General features: G+C 54.9%; 1 protein-coding gene across 3 annotated transcripts in view; it reads left to right on the forward strand.

Moving 5' to 3' along the window:
* PLEKHM2 (pleckstrin homology and RUN domain containing M2) overlaps positions 1–19,519 on the forward strand; it is a 27,172-nt gene extending 7,653 nt beyond the window's left edge. The window contains exons 2-21 of one of the 3 annotated variants that reach the window (XM_017833486.1): positions 4,188–4,294; positions 4,446–4,555; positions 5,604–5,703; positions 6,169–6,256; positions 6,908–7,094; positions 9,480–9,539; positions 11,958–12,192; positions 13,285–13,569; positions 13,615–14,037; positions 14,301–14,370; positions 14,452–14,542; positions 14,795–14,859; positions 15,158–15,246; positions 15,962–16,094; positions 16,176–16,366; positions 16,632–16,697; positions 17,158–17,317; positions 17,527–17,706; positions 17,789–17,905; positions 18,228–18,365. In XM_017833486.1, the coding sequence (XP_017688975.1) occupies positions 4,188–4,294; positions 4,446–4,555; positions 5,604–5,703; positions 6,169–6,256; positions 6,908–7,094; positions 9,480–9,539; positions 11,958–12,192; positions 13,285–13,569; positions 13,615–14,037; positions 14,301–14,370; positions 14,452–14,542; positions 14,795–14,859; positions 15,158–15,246; positions 15,962–16,094; positions 16,176–16,366; positions 16,632–16,697; positions 17,158–17,317; positions 17,527–17,706; positions 17,789–17,905; positions 18,228–18,365 (2,895 nt within the window). Of the gene's footprint in view, positions 1–4,187; positions 4,295–4,445; positions 4,556–5,603; positions 5,704–6,168; positions 6,257–6,907; positions 7,095–9,479; positions 9,540–11,957; positions 12,193–13,284; positions 14,038–14,300; positions 14,371–14,451; positions 14,543–14,794; positions 14,860–15,157; positions 15,247–15,961; positions 16,095–16,175; positions 16,367–16,631; positions 16,698–17,157; positions 17,318–17,526; positions 17,707–17,788; positions 17,906–18,227 lie in introns of all 3 variants that reach the window. The other 2 variants (XM_017833485.1, XM_017833487.1) reach the window with 2 other exon arrangements.
* The last annotated feature ends 68 nt before the right edge of the window (positions 19,520–19,587 follow it).

Here is a 19,587-nt window from a genome sequence, read left to right on the forward strand (position 1 = left end):
CCTGGAGCGGGTTCTGTCCCATTCCCTGGAGCGGGTTCTGTCCCATTCCCTGGAGCGGGTTCTGTCCCATTCCCTGGAGCAGGTTCTGTCCCATTCCCTGGAGCAGGTTCTGTCCCATGCTGGTGCTCAGACCCCGGAGTGGTCCTGGTGGATGGTGGGAATGCTGTCCACATGCCAACAGTGCTTATTTTGGCCACAGGAATGTCTATAAATAGCCCTGGGTCAGGGCTCCAGGCATTCGCCGTGCCCCTCACGAGTCCTCCATCCAAGCCAGCCCTTCCTCTTGGATTTGCAGCACAGAGACAAGGGGAAGAGTATCTCTCCAGAAAACCCAGAGATGACCAATGTCATGCTCAGATAATGACCAATGTCACGCTCAGTTAATGCTCTTTAACCCAATTACTTGCCTCCTTCCTGATTTCCCTGGCTCCAGCCCGGCTCACTGCCCAGGAATGTCAGGGAGCTGCTTTGTGGATGCCTCGTGAAGTTTGGTCACCACCTCCCAGACAGGTCCAACAGCTGCCATGAGGGAGAGGCAGCTCCCTCATGGCATAAAACATGTGTGTGTTTTATAACAATTTACAGGAGACTCTGTGTAAACACTCCATAAAATGCCATTTTTCAGGGCAGTGCCACATCACTCCTGCCATCACCACAATCAGGGTCAGGTGCTGAGATCATCCTCTGCCCCACAATGCTCCTGGTCATAATTCCTACAAATTTTCAGCTACATGGATCTTGGAGCACTGGATCTTTGGGAAACGATGCAGCTGGATTTTGTTCCCCAGTTGGGAAAGCCGTTTCATCCTAACTTTCCCCCGTGTGTCTTCACTCAAGCCGAAAACACCTCCCCATCAGCTTTTGCAAGTCTTTCCCCACCCTGGCTGGAGGGATGACTCCACCCAGGAGATCCCAAGGCTTGTTCTGTCTTGTTTCCTCCCTGGACACGTGGGAGCTCAGCAGGGATTCGCCTGGCTGATCTCTTTTGGGAATTGTGCTCCAGTGAGCCGTGCACGTCCTTGGCTCGCAGCTGAAAGTCGTCTGTGTTTATTTTGGAGGGATGCTGGAAACAGCACCATCCCTGGATGCAACATCATCTGGAGAATGTTGTGGCACGTCTTGGTAGGAGCAAGCCCTTGTGTGCTTCCCTGTGACCCACAGCTCCTAAAAGGCCATGACTCAGAGTGCCCAATCCCAAACTGCTGAGTATGTGTTTCCCGCTGGCCAGGTCCCATGTGCTCAGGGCTGGTGTGACCCCGTGACTCTGAGCAAACCACAGTCACACCAGCTCATCCTCTGGCTCTGCTCTGTGCCAAAGGGACAGGGCTGAGCCTTTTGGGAAGGGTTTGCTGTGGATATGGCCATGGGTTTTCCAGCAGCCTCCCCAGGAAGGGGATGCGATGCCAGGGGAGCTAGTTTGTGTGGAGCAGGAGGCTCAGTGCTCCTTGCAGAGCAGCTAAAAAGGACACCAAGCCTTGCTGTAACACTGAATGGGCCCTTCAAAACCTAAACCCCTTCCTGAGGGAAGACTGGACTTTTCTAGGGAAGATAAATCCATTTTTTAGATGGAGACAACCACTGTTTGCTAACGGTTTGCACCCTCAGATGATGGGAGCAGGTCAGTCCCTGGAGCCATGGAGAGGGCTGGGAGCTGTGAACTGGCTGGAGCAAGGAGTGTGACAAAGTTCTGAGTTATTTTGAGGGAAGGAAGGAAAGAAAAAAGAGGAAATGCTTCTATTTCTTCATCTCTTTTGCTGCCCAGGCTTGGAGTGTCTCTATCACGGGGAATTCCTCCAGTCAGACGGGCTCCAAGTCCTCTCCACATTTACCTCCCCAGGCTGTGTCTCCTTTTTTTTAGTGGTGAGCTAACAGAGTGCCTGGTTTATTTTTGTTTTCCCCAGCTCTCCCCCACAGCTGCATTTCCCCAATCCAGCTCAGAAACACCCAGCACCTCCTCCGAGGGTGCCCCAGCTCTCTGCAGAGCCCACAGCCTGGCTGGGACAAGCTGGGAGTTTCAGCCTTCAGATCCTGGCTCATGGCATGGGAAGTCTTTGCTTCCTGCCTCAGTTTCCCCCCAATATGGGATATTTTAGTGAGCTCCAGCTTCTGGAGAGCCATCCCCATGGCTCCTTCTATCTATCCTGAGGGATATGGCTCTGAATTATGTTTTTATTTCTTCCTCTTGTGTCATTGTGCAGCTTCAAACCCTGGCTGCAGGTAGCTCCTGGAATTGTTCTTGAATAGTGGGATTTTAGGGAATTTTCCTCTCTGCTTGCATCTGGGCTGCCTACTAATAGTGAGAATCTTCTGGGATGGCTTCTTCCCAAAAATGGATAGGAGCTGCTGTGCTGAAATGCTTCAGGTCTCACTTGGGTGTTGTGAAAAACCCTGTGGATCTCCGGAGCACCCACAGGTGCTTCTGCAAACACCACCCTGTTGCATATTTCCTTCCCCAGGGGATTTACCTGCTGGAATAGGCAGGGCAGGGACAGGTGCTGTGCCATCGGACCAGGGAATTTGGCTGGGATTTCTCAGGCTCAGCAGTTTTTTCCCATGTAAGGGCTGGGACCAACTCCATGCAGGAACATGCCTGGCTCTCCCATCTTACCTAAGAGCTCCAGAGGGATTCAAGGTCTTCAAGGCAGGAGGGTGTTGGGGCTCCGTGTGTTCATATTTTGAAGTGTGTTGTCGGGGTCAGTTCCCAGGGGCTGTGAGATGTTCTCTGGCCCTTTGATAACTTCACATTGAGACTGGATGATTTTTCTCAAGGAGCTTCTCTAGTAATAATTCAGGAGGAGAAACCAGTTTCTGGGGGCAGGTTGGACTCGATGAGCACAATAATGTCAAGTTTTGGATTTTTTAAATCTATCATGTAACTGGTGAGGTTTGGCAAAGACCTATCAGGTCACTAAACTATTATATGTACACTCTAGAATATTGTCGTGGCTCAGCTGAGCTGTTCTTGCTTGTTGCCAGCAAACAACCATGGCATATCCCACTGGGATTACATCCTGGGCGAGTAATCTCCCTGCCTGGATGCCAAGTATGTGTGAGACGGGGCCTAAATAGATCTGTAAGCTCCAGGGGCAGCAGGAGGCCGGTGGGTCAGCTGGGAAGGGAAATAGGATTTGGGTGCAAGGGGATTTCTAGGATTTCGAGCAGGTTTTGCAGAAGCAGAAAAGCAATTTATGCTGTGCTGAGCCTCCGAGGGCCAGGCCTGAGTTCAGGGTTAACCCAGAGTGAGGCAGACAGGCCTGGGTTTTGAGAAAGTGGCACCATACATTGTAGGGATGTGGCTGCCCCATCCCTGGAAGTGTCCAAGGCCAGGTTGGATGGGGCTTGGAGCAACCTGGGATAGGGGAAGGTGTCCCTGCCCATGGCAGGGGGTGGAATGGGATGGGCTTTAAGATCCCTCCCAACCCAAACCATTCTGGGATTCTGGGATGTAGCCTCATTCCAGCAGAGGGAAATGATTTGGGATTTATGGAACTGCCTTCCATGTGTATGTGCCTCCATCTGGGTCCTGCTGCTGTGGCCAGGAGATCTGTACCCGTGTTTGAAAGCCTGGGGCAGCCTGGCATTGACACCCAGCACTGCTGTGGCCACTGGAGCTGCCTGTGACAATCAAACCTCTGTCTGTGCCCAGGACACCAAAATTCTGCTGAGACTTCTCACAGATTTGAAACAGAGCAATCGTGCAGCAGGAGTGAGGCTCCTGGACTCGGAGCATCTTTTATGCCTGGAAGCAACATCTCTCCCCAGCCAGGGTTTCCCATGGCAGGACCCTCAACTGAGGAGAGTCCTCGTCCATGGCAGAGCCAGAAACAGAGCAAAGCCGGGGTTTATTTCTGTTCTGAACCGCTTTGCAATGGCTGTAGAGGAACCACCAGACTCCACTGTGGTGTTGGCTGGGAGGGAAAAGGGAAGAGGAAACGGGGAAGTTGGCTGTGCAGCCACCACCACACTGCTGGGGTGTCTGAGATGTGGGTGACACTGGGAGAGGTTCTCCCTGGAGTTACAGCCTTTATGGGACTCTTAAAACCAACACCGTGTGAGTAACCTGCATCAGAGTTTAGCAAACTGAGAGATTACAAAAGCTACTTAAGGCTGGTTATGAGCATTTTGGCATCTCCACCTTCTCGAGGGCTGTAGAAGGGCGTTCCAGCCATCCCATCTCCTTTTTGCAGCTGCAGAGCTACTTTGCTGCCTGTGAGGATGAGACACCAGCCATCAGAAACCATGACAAGGTCCTGCAGCGGCTCTGTGAACACCTGGACCACGCTCTGCTCTACGGGTGAGCCTGGAGCCTGCCTCTGGAATGCTGCTTTTCCCCGACAAAAAAGCCTAGTGTGGAGCCTCAGCACGGGGAAACCACCTAGGCAGGAGTTGGGATGGAGATAACGAAGCTTTTGCTTAATTTTCCTCTGGACTTTCTCTTCTTCCAGCCTGCAGGACCTTTCCTCGGGGTACTGGGTGCTGGTCGTTCACTTCACACGCCGAGAAGCCATCAAACAGATCGAGGTGCTTCAGCACGTGGCCACCAACCTGGGACGCAGTGAGTGCTCGCAGTGTCCCTGCTCTGAGGGCAAACCTGGGCTTGGGGAGGCCCAGGCAGGTTGTGCTGAAGGGCTGCCAACGGATTCAGGGAGCCAGCACAGCCCAGGTCACTTGGCTCAGGCCAAGGAGTCGTGGAATCATTAAAGCTGGAAAGGACCTCTCTGATCACTGAGTCCAGTTGTCCAACACTGAGTCCAGCACTGCCAGATCCACCACTAAACCCTGTCCCCAAGTGCCACATCCACACATTTTCTAAACATTCCCAGGGATGGTGATTCCACTGCTTCCATGGGCAGCCTGTTCCAAGGAGGTGGGAGTCCTGCCATAACCACATGAGGTGTCTAGAAATAATGTCACCATGCCTCAGGATCAGGTGCTGAGGCTTCTGCTGCCCTGAAACCCAAGGGGCCGTGCCCTTGGGAAAGGTTCCTGGGAAATGGGAGCTCTGTGGGGCTGTGCCCTTGGGAAAGGTTCCTGGCAGATGGGAGCATCCCCTCTTGCCCCGCAGTGTCTCTCTGTAACTGTTGTCTGTCTGATCCTGCATTTTCCCTGCTGTGGGTTGTCCATAGGGGACGTTTGGGACCATCGAGGCCGCTTGTGGTGCAGGACAGTGCCCAGATCCTCTCTGCCAGATTATCCCAACACCCACCATGTCCCAAGCCCCTACTGGTGAGAATGGAGCTGAGCACAGACTCCACCATCACCTCTCTCTGCACCAGAATTGGTGTCAAATCGCACCCGGGCTGATTTAGAGCGATTCTCCCTCCACCTCTGTCTCCTGGCATTTCCAGCAAGGCTCCCATCTCGCTACACAGACATGGTTGTGTGGCTGAATCTCAACCAGACTCTTACTCCTCTTTCCACTCCAAATCACGAATCTCTCACTGGCATTTCCCCCACCAGAATTCCCCCACTGTCAGTTGCTGCCCTCAAATGATACAAATGAACAATCTGGCATGTTTTAACTGATTTGGGATTATTTCTAGGCTTGTTTCACTTGTCAGGTGTTTCCCCACAGATAAATCTCTCTGCTGCTCTGTTCTCAGGCCGGGCCTGGCTGTACCTCGCCCTCAATGAAAATTCCTTGGAGAGTTACTTGAGGCTGTTCCAGGAGAACCTGAGCCTGCTGCACAAGTACTATGTCAAGTGAGTATCCCAGCTCTTTCTCCTTTGGTCACTGGTTGGCATTCCTTCTTGTCAGAAGCCAGCCCAAATTTGCCAGTGGGGAACAAGAAGTTGATCAGGGTCTGATTTTTGTCCTTGTGGGATTTACGTGATGAATTTAAAGGTCCCAGATGTGGACACACTGTCCTCTTATATAGATAAGAAGACCTGCAAGCCTCTCTCTTAGTTCCTACTTTTACTCTGCAATCCCCTTCGTATTTATCATGGTTTCCAAGAAGCTGCTGAGCTCTTATCCAAGGACCCAGCTCTGGTGGACACTTGGAAATGAGGCTGTAGCTCTGTTTGGGGACAGCACGTAGTGGCTGCCCAAGCTCCGGGGCTGTTTGGAGCAGCTCAGAGACACCACTGAGGAAACAGAAGGGCCCTTGTAGCTGCTTCTCCTCCTTCCCACATCTGTAAAGCTCTTTTGTTTTACCCCCACTGCAGGAACGCCCTGGTCTGCAGCCACGATCATCTGACCCTGTTCTTAACGCTGGTGTCTGGGCTGGAGTTCATCCGCTTTGACTTGGACCTGGTGAGTGTCTGATCTGTCCTCTTGGCTCTGGGAGGGGGGGAATGTGGAGCAGGGGGAGTCCAGGGTGGGACAGGTCCCACCATTTGGTCCAGGGTAGATCTGGTGAGTGTTAGATTAGTTCTCTCTGCTCTGGGAGAGTGGGAATGTGGAGCAGGGAGAGTCCAGGGTGGACGTGGTGAGTGTTTGATCTGTTCTCTCAGCTCAGGTAGAGTGGGAACGTGGAGTAGGAGGAGTTCATAGTGGGACAGGTCCCACCACTTGCTCCAGGGTGGACCTTCTTGTTGGCCTTCAGCTGAAAACGTGATGCTGATGCTTGTAGGGAAGACTTTCAGGTCTTTTGGGGATCCAGCAATGGAATTTACTCTGATTACTCAGTTATTCCTCTGCACTGTTCAAAAGAGGAACATGACAGCTGTAGGGCAGATTGGTGGGGATGAAGGACTGAACTCTGCAGGTGTGGTATGGAACACTGGTGTCCCTCCAGGAAACACAAAACCACTGGATAACCCTCGGTGTTGCAGCAGAGCTGCTGGGTTTTCTCTGAAATGGGCACTCAGAGGGGATGTTCATCCAGATGGGGTGGCACTCTCCCCCCAGCTGTGCCAGTAACAGTGACTGGGAGCCTGACTCCCCCCACGCTCTTCCCTGCAGGATGCTCCATACCTGGATCTGGCCCCGTACATGCCGGATTACTACAAGCCCCAGCACCTGCTGGACTTCGAGGAGCGTCTGCCCAGCTCCGTGCACGGCTCCGACAGCCTGTCCCTCAACTCCTTCAACTCCGTCACCTCCACCAACCTGGAATGGGACGACAGTGCCATCGCTCCCTCCAGCGAAGGTCAGTGGCTGTTTGGGGCTGGTGCAGTCAGGGCTGAGTGCTCCACATCCCCTTGGGATGAGGGATGAGCAAATCGTGGGCTGGAAGAGACCAAAGTGAGAACCCCAGGAGCCACGCTGTGAGTTTCTTCTGCCTTAAATCCTTCGGAAATAGGAAAAGGGGAAATGGTTTTAAATTAAAAGAGTTTGAAACTAAAAGAGGGGAAATTCAGATTGGATATTGGGAAGGAATCCTTCCCTGCGAGGGTGGGCAGGCCCTGGCACAGGTTGCCCAGAGAAGCTGTGGCTGCCCCATCCCTGGGAGCGTCCAAGGCCAGGTTGGACGGGGCTTGGAGCAACCTGGGCTGGTGGAAGGTGTCCCTGCCCATGGCAGGGGGTGGATTTAGGTGAACTTTAAGGTCCCTTTCAACCCAAACCATTCTGGGATGATTTGGTGGTAACAGCCCCTTTGGCTCAGACTGGGAGAGAAGGACCTTCCCTGCCAGTCACCCCAGGCCACGTTCCCATCCCGGGGGTTTGTTTTAGCAAGAACTGGAGGAATCTCCTCATGGAGTGAAGGCTGTGCCTATGTCTGAATGTGGCTGACAGGGCAGGGCAGGGGCCCTGGGCTGCAGGGGAACTTTTTTAACTGATTATTTCACAGTCCAGAGACCCATACATGCTGGAGCTGGTGGGGCAATAGCTTCCAGAGTCTTCTCCATGTCTGTAGTCTGGGAGAAAGGCAGCCAGTGGTCTCACAGGTGTTGAGTTTTCCTCTTTATGCATCTTGAGCAGCCTCATAAATTGTCCTCCTCGTCCCCTTATCCCTGTCAGAGAGGCTGGGTGTTGTTCCTGATGAACATGAAGACATGTACCTTGTGTCTGCCCCCTTGACCTGCTGCAGGCCCAAGCAGGGAGCTCATATCCCACACCCACCGTGTTCACATGAAGGAGCAGCTCTGCTGCTGCTCTTCCTAATCCAAAATACACTGGCCCTGTCCCATTCTTTATGTCAGTTTGAGCAAGGGGATTCTGGAATAGAACTGGAATGAAATGAACTGTTAGTTGGATGCAGTGAATTCAGGACTGGGCCCACACACAGATGGGTTCCCTTGAGACAAGGGTCACCTTTTACATGCAGGAACTTACAGATATTAAAGATGATGAGAAGGAGCAGCCTGGGATGGGCATTAGAGTCATTTTAGCAAAGGACTTGGGAGCACAGCAGTGATTTGGGCTCACCCACATCTGCACTTGTGAAAGGGCTTGATTTTGGGGACTTTATGCCAAATCTCCAGCATCCCAGGTAAGCTGGAGATAGCACAAGGAGCCTGGAAATAAAAATCACAGGAAAAAGGTTGTCCAGCACCAGAGGTTTGGCACAAGCAGCTGTTTCAGGGTTTGTATTCCTGCTCCTCCCTCAGCAGAGCATGGATTGGTGCCAGACATCTCCTGCCTGTCCCTGTTCACTGGGTGTCCCTTGGGTTTGGCTGTGCTTCTGGGGGATAGCAGCTTCATGCTCCAGGGAAGAGGGGTTTGGAGTAGAGATCCAGGAGATTTTGGAGCTACATTTTGGGTTTGGCATCGTCTCAGACTGTTCCATGTGTCCAGGCAGTGGCTGTGATCTCTGTCTCAGTTTCCCCATACACTGCTGTAGGAATGCTTGGCCAGGACCCAGGAGGGCAGCAATTGCTGCTGTTCCTCAGGTGTGGAGGAATTTAACTCCAGTAACTATTTCCCAGCTCATCATTTCAGGTGTGGAGGAATTTAACTCCAGTAACTATTTCCCAGCTCATCATTTCAGGTGTGGAGGAATTTAACTCCAGTAACTATTTCCCAGCTCATCATTTCAGGTGTGGAGGAATTTAACTCCAGTAACTATTTCCCAGCTCGTCATTTTAACAGGAGCATCTCTCTACCCTGAGAGTGTAGGTGGAGCTGGGACTTTTAGGGTCAGAGGCCAAGATTTTCCCTTTAATCAGAGCCCTGGCTTTGCAAACATTCATGAGTCAAACATCACAGTATCTACGGGAGGTAAGTGTGAAGTGAGGAAACTGAGGCACAGAGTGGTTAAATTGCTTCCCAGAGAAGATCAAGCCCTGGACAACATGGTTTTTCTGGTTTAGCTTCCCAGCAGCATGAATAATGGGGCTTTCATCCTTCCCTGGTCCTGTTGTAGCTCCCATAACACAACCATCCAGCAGAACTGCCATTAGTGCAGCTGGTTTCCATTCACATCCACGTTCCCTGACAGCTTTCTCATGCATTTCAGATACCAGTGAACAATTGTTTTGTTTCTCCCCATTCCCATCTCCCTCCCCAAACCCCCTTCACAGTCTCCCCTCTCCCCCCTTCCCTCCCCACTACTTGTATTTCTAATCCTGAGTTTTATCCCTCGTTTTTGTAGATTATGATTTTGGAGATGTCTTTCCAGCAATGCAGACCATGCCCAGCAGAGACTGGGAAGGTGGGACACACTCATCTCTTACAGCATTTTGGTTTTCTCTCTGCATTGCTGCCACCTGAGCTTTGCTGCATGTTCCCCCATTCATTTCTTTAATAACCAACTGCTCCATCTTGATGGAATTCTGTACAGGCAGAAAGGAGTGGAAAAGATCCCCCGAGGTGGGAGGTTGTGTGTCTCACCTGTGAGGCCGTGGGCAAAGCTTTCCCCAGCTCCTGCTGTACACAAAGACCTGGCCACATATCCCACAGCTGAGGGATGTTTTCCTGCATCTAACGATGCCTCCATGTCCAGATCACAAAAGAAAAGCTGGAAAATTGCCCCTGCTGTGGAGCTGGCAGCAGGGACCAGCGTCCTTCCAAAATGTGGGATGTGCCAGCTGCCCGCACGCCATGGATTTCCTCTTTGGGGTAAAGCATGCAGGGTGCTGATCAAAAACACTGATCCACCATCACTGATTTCCTGAAAGCCCTGGAAAACAGATGAATTAATTCTGCTGCCTTTAATTTTGGGCCTTTTGCAGGGATTAATTTGGGAGGTTTTGTTTTCCCTGGGCCCTGCTGTCCCATGTCAAAACATCTCCCGTGAAGCCACAACATCCAGCACGTGGCCATGCTCAGTTTGGATCACTACACTTCTTATTTATTTTACCACTTTTTAAACCAACTTGTCAGCTACATTTGGCCTTTATGGCCAAGAGCACGTGCCCAGTTTAGAGGAATTGGTTCTCCTTCCTCCACATGCAGCCCCTGTGTGAATCCTCTCCGTGCCATGGGAGCAGGACCCTCCTTGCTTTACCTCTGGAGGAGACACACCCACACTCCATCCTTTGCAGCTCAAAGCCTGATGGAGCTTTGGATCTGAATTGACTTGATACCACCTGAATACGTGGGGAAATCTGCCTGAATTCCATGTGGATTGTTCTTGGGCTCCCTCTCATGTTCTTTCTTACCCCAAGCACAGGGATGTCCCAGACATGGTTCAACCTGTCCCTGAAGGTGCAAACCACATTTCCAAACCCAGCTCCACTGTGGGTGTTGGGTGGAGGCCGGAAGAAGCCAAGGGGTGCTGGGGCAGATCCCTCTGGATTTCAGGCATGCACAGTTCCCATCTGCAGGTCCTGGTTGCGTAGTGGGATCCACCACTGCTCTGAGCTGAGCTTCCTCAGCCACAGGGAAATTGTCACTGGAACCCCCACCAGGTCACCTCACTAATGGATTCCTTGCTTTGGGAACACAGAGCAGAGGTTAAGAAAGTTTGGGCCATTCCCTGTTTTCAGCAAATGCATTTTGGGGTAAAATTCTGTATTTTGGACAAAGATTGTTTTGTCTCCACAGAAACGGCAGGATTTAGGCCAAAGTAGTAACACTGGATTGGTGGTGCAGTCTGAAATAGCTTTTAAATGTTTTATTTTATTAATGGTTGGACTTCATGATCTTAGAGGTCTTTCCCAATTTAAGTGATTCCATGAATTTCCCTTTAATGCAAACATTAACAACCCCATTGACTTCCCTGGTAAGAGCCCACACCCCTCACGCTCCGGGGCAGGAGTTTCAGTGGGACCAAAGTGGAGTTTTACATCATCCCTCACCAACTGCCTGGATTAGAGTTTTAGAAGAGGTTTAATTTTCCTCCTCAAATCGTACACCTCTCAAGTGTAGGGCTGTGGTTCCCTCCCCAAGGGGTCTTTCTTGGTGGCTGAATCATAGAATCATGGAATGGTTTGGGTTGGAAGGGACCTTAAAGATCATCTCGTTCCTATCCCTTGCCATGGGTAGGGACACCTTCCACTAGACCAGGAAGGGTGCTGGAGAAGAGGAGGGCATGGATAACCTTCCTTTAACCGTGATTTTGGATGGATAACTGAGCATGATTCCTGCAGCACTTCCCTGCTGCTCCTTTTCCCTCTGAAGACTAACACGGGCCAAGCTGTTTGTGCTCCCACATGTCTGTGCTGCCTGCTGTCCTCAGACCCCTGGGAATGCTGTGTCCCCCTCCACCACACTTCCAGCTCCCCATGTGTGTCCCTTGTGAGCAGAGGAGAGCAGTCAGCTCCATAAGGAATGCTGCTCCATGCCTGGCTCCGTGTCTGCCCTTCCAGCTGGGCAAGCACCTTCCCGTGGCAGGGGGAGAAGCAGCAGCCTCGTTGCTCGCTGTTGTCTTGCTGAGAAACACCATGGCCCCAAAACCCCTCAAACCGCTCCCCTCTACTCCCTAATCCGGCTGCCGGCTCTGGGGCGGCCGAACTGTTGTTTCCAGGCACTCTCTAAACCTCTGGCCAGTCTGTCCCTCCTCGCTGGCACTGCGAGCAGTGCAGTGCCCACGCAGTGCCCTGGCCCCCAGCACGCAGCTTGGCTTCACCTGCCTCCATCCAGGTGCCCGAGCGGGCACTGATCCGCCCTCCCCACCTTGTCTTTGCAGACGGAGACCTGACGGACACGCTGAGCTGCCCGCGCTCCACCGCCTCGGAGGCCAACGGCAGCAAGGCCCCGGTGAAGAGCCCGACCCAGCGCCACAACCCCTTCAACGAGGAGAGGGCCGATGTGCCGTCCTCCAGCGACACCACGCCGGTGCACACGGCGGCCCGGGAGAAGGCAGAGGCCACTCCCGAGGGGACGGACCAGTCTGAGAGCTGCACGGAGCTGGAGGTCATCAGGTAGGGACAGAGCTGCTGGCCTGATGTTGAGGATGTGCCACCCCTTGTAGCCCAGTGCAGATGGTGTCTGTGCTGGAGCCTTTGTGTAGCTGTCATAAGAAAGCAGGTTTATAGTCCAGACCCCAGCAGATGCTCTGTAGGTGTCACAGCTCGTCTCGTAGGTCTGGGCTGGTCTGGGATCCCTTGGGCTGACTCCATATCAGCACCTTTCAGTGTGTGTCAGAGTAACCTGTGAGCTTTTAATTGGAGCTCTCTCCAGCTGGTGGCAGGTTTGCAGCAGTTCTGGGTCTTGGATCTTCCCTCCTGTCCTGTCCCTCCTCCTGTTTGTCAGCAAGCTGTGGCTAAACCTGTTGTGGGAGATGTCTCCACAGAGTTCCTAGCCAGCGTTTGACTCCTGCAGAGGAGATCCCCAGGGGCTCCTTGGAGCCCTGAACCCAGACAAAGAGCTCAAGGCTCTGTCTGCTCACTCCCAGCCGTGGGGACACCCCAAAACCCGCCCAGCAGGCCTGGGCTTTGTTCTTGTGCCCAGTTTTTCCTGGGAGGAGCAGAGGAGCTGGATTACGTGGCATCCTGCACATCAGACACAGGGAAGGGGAGCAGCACACTCACTTCCCAAACAAGGGTGACCTGACAGCAGTTTGGGTGTCAAGGGTGTCCAGAACACTTCCGCAGCACGTCCCTGTGTGCCACTGGCTGGAGCAGGCTCCAGCCTGCATCTCCCTCTTCTGGCAGGTGGGGACACGGCAGTCCCACCTCTAGGAAGCTCCTCCCTTCCCAGCTGCCTGCTCTCAGCCAGGCATTTCTCCCATGTCACCTTAGCTCTGCATCCATTTGTGATCCCTTTGCAGCCAAAGGAAGCCCAAGGTGCTGAATCCAGCGGTGATGCCTCTTCTGTTGGGGATAAGTAGGAAAAAGTGTCCATACCTTGTGACAACTGGCACGGACATGGGAGCTCTATGTGACTGCACATCGAGTGATGTTCTCGATAGGGTTTCCCTGCAATAGGGAAAAGTGCAAAGGAATGTTGTGGGGAAAGGGTGGGATCGCAGAGTCTAAGCAGGCACAGGTGAGTGACGTTCCTGTCTCTCACAGGTTGGCCAAGAAGAAGAAAACGGGCAAGAAGAAGAAGGTGAAGGCCGAGGAGGTGGTGAACAGCCCGGCCCCCACAGCGCCCGAGGCCAGCGGGGACAGCGGCGTCAACGGGCTCAGTGACAGGGAGGAGCCGCCCAGGGACGAGGGTCCCGCTGCCCTGCGCGGGCCGGAGGAGGGGGGCGAGCGCCCGGCCCTCGGGCAGCTGGCCCTGCGCATCCCCGAGATGAAGGACACGTCCATGGAGAGCCTGGGGCAGCCCCTCAGCAAGGTCATGGACAGGCTCAACGGGCAACTGGACCCCGGGGGCTGGAACGCTCCCCTGGAGCCCCCCGGGCAGCCCTTTCGGACCGGCACGCCAGGGGAGACCCCGGATGGATCGTCCTCTGGCGACTTTAGCGAGGGGATTTCAGCCCCCATGGACTTCTACCGATTTACCGTCGAGAGTCCAAACGCTGCTGCACCAGGTGGTGGCCACCATGACCCTCCAGGGCCTGGCCAACCGCCACATGTTTCTGGTAGCCCTGAGGCTCCTGAAGAAGAAGAAAGCGGAGAGGGAGAAGCAGTTGGGGCAGTAGAGGAGTCTGGAAGGGCGAGTGATGAACCCCAAACTGGCCAGACAGAAACCACCAACCCCCAGGCTCCCTGTGAGCCCAAGAAGGAGCAGCCCAGCCCTTCCCTGAGCAGTGCCGAGGACTCTGGGGTGGAGGAGGGGCAGGGCAGCCCCTCAGAGCTGACCCATCCTTCCGAGTTCAGGTGAGGATGGCTTTGTTCAGCAGGGAGAACATCTTCCAAACAATCTTGAGCTTAAGCTGGTGCTTTCCCCTTTGTCCTTGGTTTGGGGGGCAAAGCCCATCCTTTTCCAGGGTGAAAAGGAGGCACAAGGGGTCAGGAGGAGAAAGTCTTGGGGGAATAACAAGTGCCCAAATCATGGACATGTTCAATAAGGAAGGGAATTGCCCTTCCTGGACTCACCCAGCCCCATGTCCGTGTCCATCCTCTGCTGTCTGTCTCCACAGGGTGGATAACAACCATCTCCTCCTGCTGATGATCCATGTCTTTCGGGAGAACGAGGAACAGTTATTCAGGGTAAGGGGGTCACCATGGATTGAAGGGCCAGCTCTGTGCCTGCATCAGCCCAGGGCTGAGAGCTCTTTTGTCTCCATGCAGATGATCCGAATGAGCACCGGGCACATGGAGGGGAACCTGCAGCTGATCTACGTCCTGCTGACGGATTGTTACGTGTACCTGATCCGGAAAGGTATCCCATCCCAACAGCCCCTGGGCTCAGCAGCAGGGAGGGAGGCTTGTCCATGAACTAGGGCACCACAGCTCCCTGCCTTCACTGCCAGTTCCCTCATGTCCCAGTAGGGAACTCAGGTTGGCCTGTCCCCCGGGAAGCCCTGGGACACGTGTCCCGTGGCTCTATGCTGCCTGGGACATGGCTCGGTTTGCTGCTGCTGCCAAGGGGGTCCTTTGCCCCCCTTCACGTGGCTCTCTGTGTCTGTGCCAGGGGCAGCGGAGAAGCCGTACATGGTGGAGGAGGCCGTGTCCTACAACGAGCTGGATTACATCTCGGTGAGCAGCTGGGGAGCAGGAGGGCAGCTGGGACAGTCCTCTCCTGCTCGAGGGATGAGGGTGCCAGGAGCATCACTGTGGGGTGTGCTTTGTCCGTGGGGAGTGTTTTGGCCAGTGAGTCTTTGAGACTGAGAGAGTTGGAAGTGATCCTCCCTCAAATGCCACCTCTGTGGGTGCCCACCTTGCTTGTGGGCAGCGGAGTGACCACTGACCCTCTCCCCAGGGCCAGGAGCCGGGTCCAGCCCTGCTCCATTGCCCCTCTTGCAATGGCTTCCCTAACCCTCCCTGTGTGGCACAGGTGGGGCTGGATCAGCAGACAGTGACCCTGGTGTGCACCAACCGGAGGAAGCAGTTCCTGCTGGACACCGCCGACGTGGCTCTCACCGAGTAAGCGCAGGGACAGAACCCCTGAGCGGCACCTGGGACGTGGGGAGTGCGGGACACGGCGCTGACAGCCCTTCACAACAAAGTCCTGCCACCAGTTGGGGTTTGGGGTTGGTTTGATGCCACTGGCTGGACCCTGCAAGCAGCTGGAATTACCTCAGGCATGCATACACTGAAAGTGTCTTCCCTGGATAAACACAGCAGTCACCCTGTCCCTCAGGCTGAGCCTCAGGGGTCTGGGCAATGCAGATCCCCATGTCCCTTGTGTCACTTGGGATGAGCAGGGACGAGCTCTGAGTTCCAAGGCACATCCCCAGGCCTGTGTGGTCAGCTCAGGGACGTATGACAGCTGATGGTCATACTGGGATCTGTTTTGGATGTGTCCACCTCCCAGTCCTACCCACAGCCCTGGGATTAGCTCAGCTGGTTAGAGCATGGTGCTAATAATGCCAAGGCTGCAGGGTCTATGCCAGTATGGGCTATTTGCTTAAGAGTTGGACTTGATCCTTTAGGTTCCTTCCAGCTCAGAATATTCTGTGGTTCTGTGAGCTCCTTTCTGGAGTTCAGGCTCTGCAACCCCCCATCACCTCTGGTCTGTAGGTTGATTTTGGGACCCAGAGGCCCACAGTGAAGGGGAGCCCCTTGGGCACCAGAGCGTGTGAGGGAGATGAGGGGCTGTTTGCCCTGGCCTTGTCAGAGATCTCTGCCTCCCTCTCAGGTTCTTCCTGGTCTCCTTGAAGTCAGCCATGATCAAAGGGTGCCGGGAGCCCCCGTACCCCAGTATCCTCACGGATGCCACCATGGAGAAACTGGCGCTCGCAAAGTTCGTGGCGCAGGAGTCCAAGTGTGAGGTGAGTTTGGATATCGCCGCAATCACCGCGGGTGACGAAGGCTCACGGGAGACTCCCCTTGACTTCTGCTGCTCCTCACAGGCCTGCGACGTGGTGGTGCGCTTCTACGGCCTCGTTCACTGGGAAGACCCCATGGATGAGGCGCTGGGACCCGCCAGCAACAGCTACTCCTCCAGTGAAAATGCTGTCACCAAGGACGGCATCCTGCACTACAAGGCAGGGACCTCCTACCTGGGCAAGGAGCAGTGGAAGACCTGCTTCGTGGTGCTCAGGTGGGCGCTGGGGCTGCAGGTCAGGGGCAGCCAGGGCCTGTTGGAGAAGGTGCTGGGAACGCTGTGCTGCATGGGAGGTGGTGAGGACCCATCTTGTCACCAGGAGGGCTAAAGCCACCAGCTGTGGGTGCCCAGCAGCAGGAATGTGACCCCACGGGGCTGTGTGGGTGGAGGACAGGGCAGGGCTGGCCATGGGACTGAAGGCAGGGGATACCAGAGCTGAGCTGACTCCGGTGACTCCGTCTCTCATCTTCCCAAACGGCAGCAACGGGATCCTGTACCAGTACCCGGATCGCACCGACGTCACCCCCCTGCTCTCCATCAACATGGGGTAAGCGGCTGGTGGGATGGGGCACCCAGACTCAGTGGGGATCTGGGGAGCAGGAGCTCCTTGGGATGTCCAGGGAGGTGTTCTGGGGCAGATCATGACCTACACCAGTGCTGCAGGACTCCCTGCTTGCTCCTGGCTGGTGCCAGCTTTAGCGGGAGATGGCCTCATTTCCTCCTAGTTTTTGAACACTAAGCCCACCCTTGGATGGGGAATTGGCCTCTGAAGGGTGACATACCCCTCTAAGAGCCATTCTGGGAGACCCACTGTGCTCAACTCCAGCTCTCCCACAATACGCAGAGACAGGCCATCCTTGGAGCGATCCCAGGGGATGTCACAGAGGGGAAACGAGTGTTTGTGGGAAGAGGGCTGAGGTGCTGCGCAGGGAGGGCAGGCAGAGGCTGTTTTCGGGCTGGTGCTGGCATATCCATCCCACTGATCTCCATCCTCCCCTCTCTCCCAGCGGCGAGCAGTGCGGGGGATGCCGACGCTCCAATGCCACCGACCGACCCCACTCCTTCCAGGTGATCCTGACGGACCGGCCCTCCCTGGAGCTGAGCGCCGACAACGAGGAGGACATGGCGGACTGGATGCAGTACTTCTGCCAGGCTGTCTCCAAAGGGGTGAGCTGGGGACGGGCCCCAAGCGTGCGTGCTTTGACCCCCTCCTTTGCCTGGAGCCCCTTTGGAGCTGCCGAAGGGAGCATGGATGCCTGGCAGGGATGGAACAGGCAGCTTTATCCCGAGCCAGGAGAGCTTCCCCACGGGGCACCCCATGGAGATGGGGCTCCACCATGCCAGATGTTAACCCTCCGTTTCCCCACCCCATGCAGGTGATCCCCCAGGGTGTTGCCCCCACACCTTGTGTTCCCTGCTGCCTCGTGCTGACGGATGAGAAGGCTTTCACATGCCATGAGGACTGCCAGACCAGTTTCTTCCGCTCGCTGGGCACCGCCGAGCTCACGGACATCGCCGCCGTCTCCACGGAGGCTGGCAAGGAGTACTGTATCCTGGTGAGCTTGGGGCTTTGTATCGGCTGGCCCAGGGCTGGGCAAGGGTCCAGCGGTGACATCCGGCCTCTCTCTTGGTGTTTAGGAGTTTGCTCAGGACAGCAAGGAGTTCCTGCCCCCCTGGGTCCTCTATTTTAGTTGCACTACAGAGCTGGAGAGGTTCCTGTCGGCGCTGAACGCCGCGTGGAGGAACATCTACCAGGTGAGCACGTGGGGCTGCCTCACACCCTTCATCCAGTGAGGGAGGGCAGAGGGGTGAATTCGTCTCTGCAGGGTGAACCCAGCTTTCCCACAAAGGGCAGAGAGCTTCTCTGTTGTCCATATAAGCACAGGATGTGGGATTTGGAGCCTGGCAAGACAAGCCACGAGCATCCCGCGCTGGCGAAGGGAGTGGGAGGGACCTGGGGCAGCCCATATTTATGACACAGACGATCGAGTTTGTGTGGATTTGAGGTGGTTTTACAGCAAGAGGGAGAAGTGACCGTTGTCTGTTCCCCTCCTGACGCCCCACACGTGTGTTCCAGGTCGAGCTCCTGCACAAGGCCATCCTGGACGCAGCTGTCAAGAAGAAGTGCGAGGACGCCCAGAGCCTCATCGACAGCGCGTGGCAGCGCAGCGACAGCCTGTGCCGCGGCCGGGCCGAGCGGGACCCCTGGTGCTGACCCTGCCCGGGGGAGGACAGCTCATGGGGACCCATTTTTGGGGGAAGCAGGGCCTGTGTCTGGCCAACTGGCAGCCCAAACCTCCTGCCATCGCTCAATCCCCACCGGGGACGTGCCTGCAGCGTGGCCCCCGTGCCCACCGCCGAGCCAAGGACGTCCAGTGCATTTTGGGAGCAGCCGGATGCTTCTCCTCCTGCGCCTTCCTCCTCGTCTAGCTGCCACGGGGCAAAGGATTTGCCCTTCATGGAATAATGTCCCACTAGTAGTGAGGGAGAGGGTGGGAGTGGGGTGGGCTGGGATGAGCATCCCCCCATTGTGGCGGGGAACAGGACTGAGGACTTGTTCATTTTAGAACAGGGTCAGGGCGTGGAGGGGGCGAGACAGGAACACTCAATCGCTACCGTGCATGTTTTGTTGCTCATACAATCACTGAGTACGGCACCGCTGCGCCGCCGCCTCCTCCTCCTGGAGAACCCACCCGGGGCCTCCGGACATCAGCCTGTCCATGAGGTTTGAGGCTAAGGAAGAAGGAACAGGGCCAAAAATTTGGCCTTAAACATCCCAACGTGGTTTTAGGAGAGCTCAGAAGCTGGTTTGAGGTTTGGACGCTGGTCCCGTGTGCCGGGGAGGGGGTGAAGAGATGGAGTCCCATGTTCTTCAGGCATCCTGAGGGACGTTGTCACGTGGCTGCCACCGAGCACATCCCCTCCTCCTCGGTTCCTGCACCCGAGGCCGGCGCGGAGCCGTCGCCGCTTGCGCTCCACAGCGAGCACTTTGGGGCACAACCCCTGCTTTTAAATAATAATAGGAAGAATTATAATTATAATAATAATAATAATAATCTGGAGACCTTCTCCTGTAATATACGTTCATGGGGCCTTTTTCTGGGAGGAAATGTACGTGACTGAATGTATATGTACATACATCTGCTTCCTTTCCCCCCTCCCCAAATAAATAGTCACTGGTAACTCAGCTTTGGCCCTGCGACACATTTTGGCACTTGGGGCTGCTGTTCCTCATCCTGATGTCACTTTGGAGCCTGTGGAATCGCTCTGGAGCAGGAGCCAAGGCTGCTGTTCCTCGTCCTGTTGTCACTTCGGAGCCTGTGGAATTGCTCTGGGGCAGGACGCTGAACCCCAGTGGTGTTAACCCTGTGCTGGGGCCACGTTCTCTTTTTCAGCTGAGAATTATCCATCAGGTCACAGAGTCTGGATGCTCTGTC

Source organism: Lepidothrix coronata, unplaced genomic scaffold, assembly GCF_001604755.1.
Source record: "Lepidothrix coronata isolate B3197 unplaced genomic scaffold, Lepidothrix_coronata-1.0 Scaffold214, whole genome shotgun sequence".
NCBI lineage: Eukaryota > Metazoa > Chordata > Aves > Passeriformes > Pipridae > Lepidothrix > Lepidothrix coronata.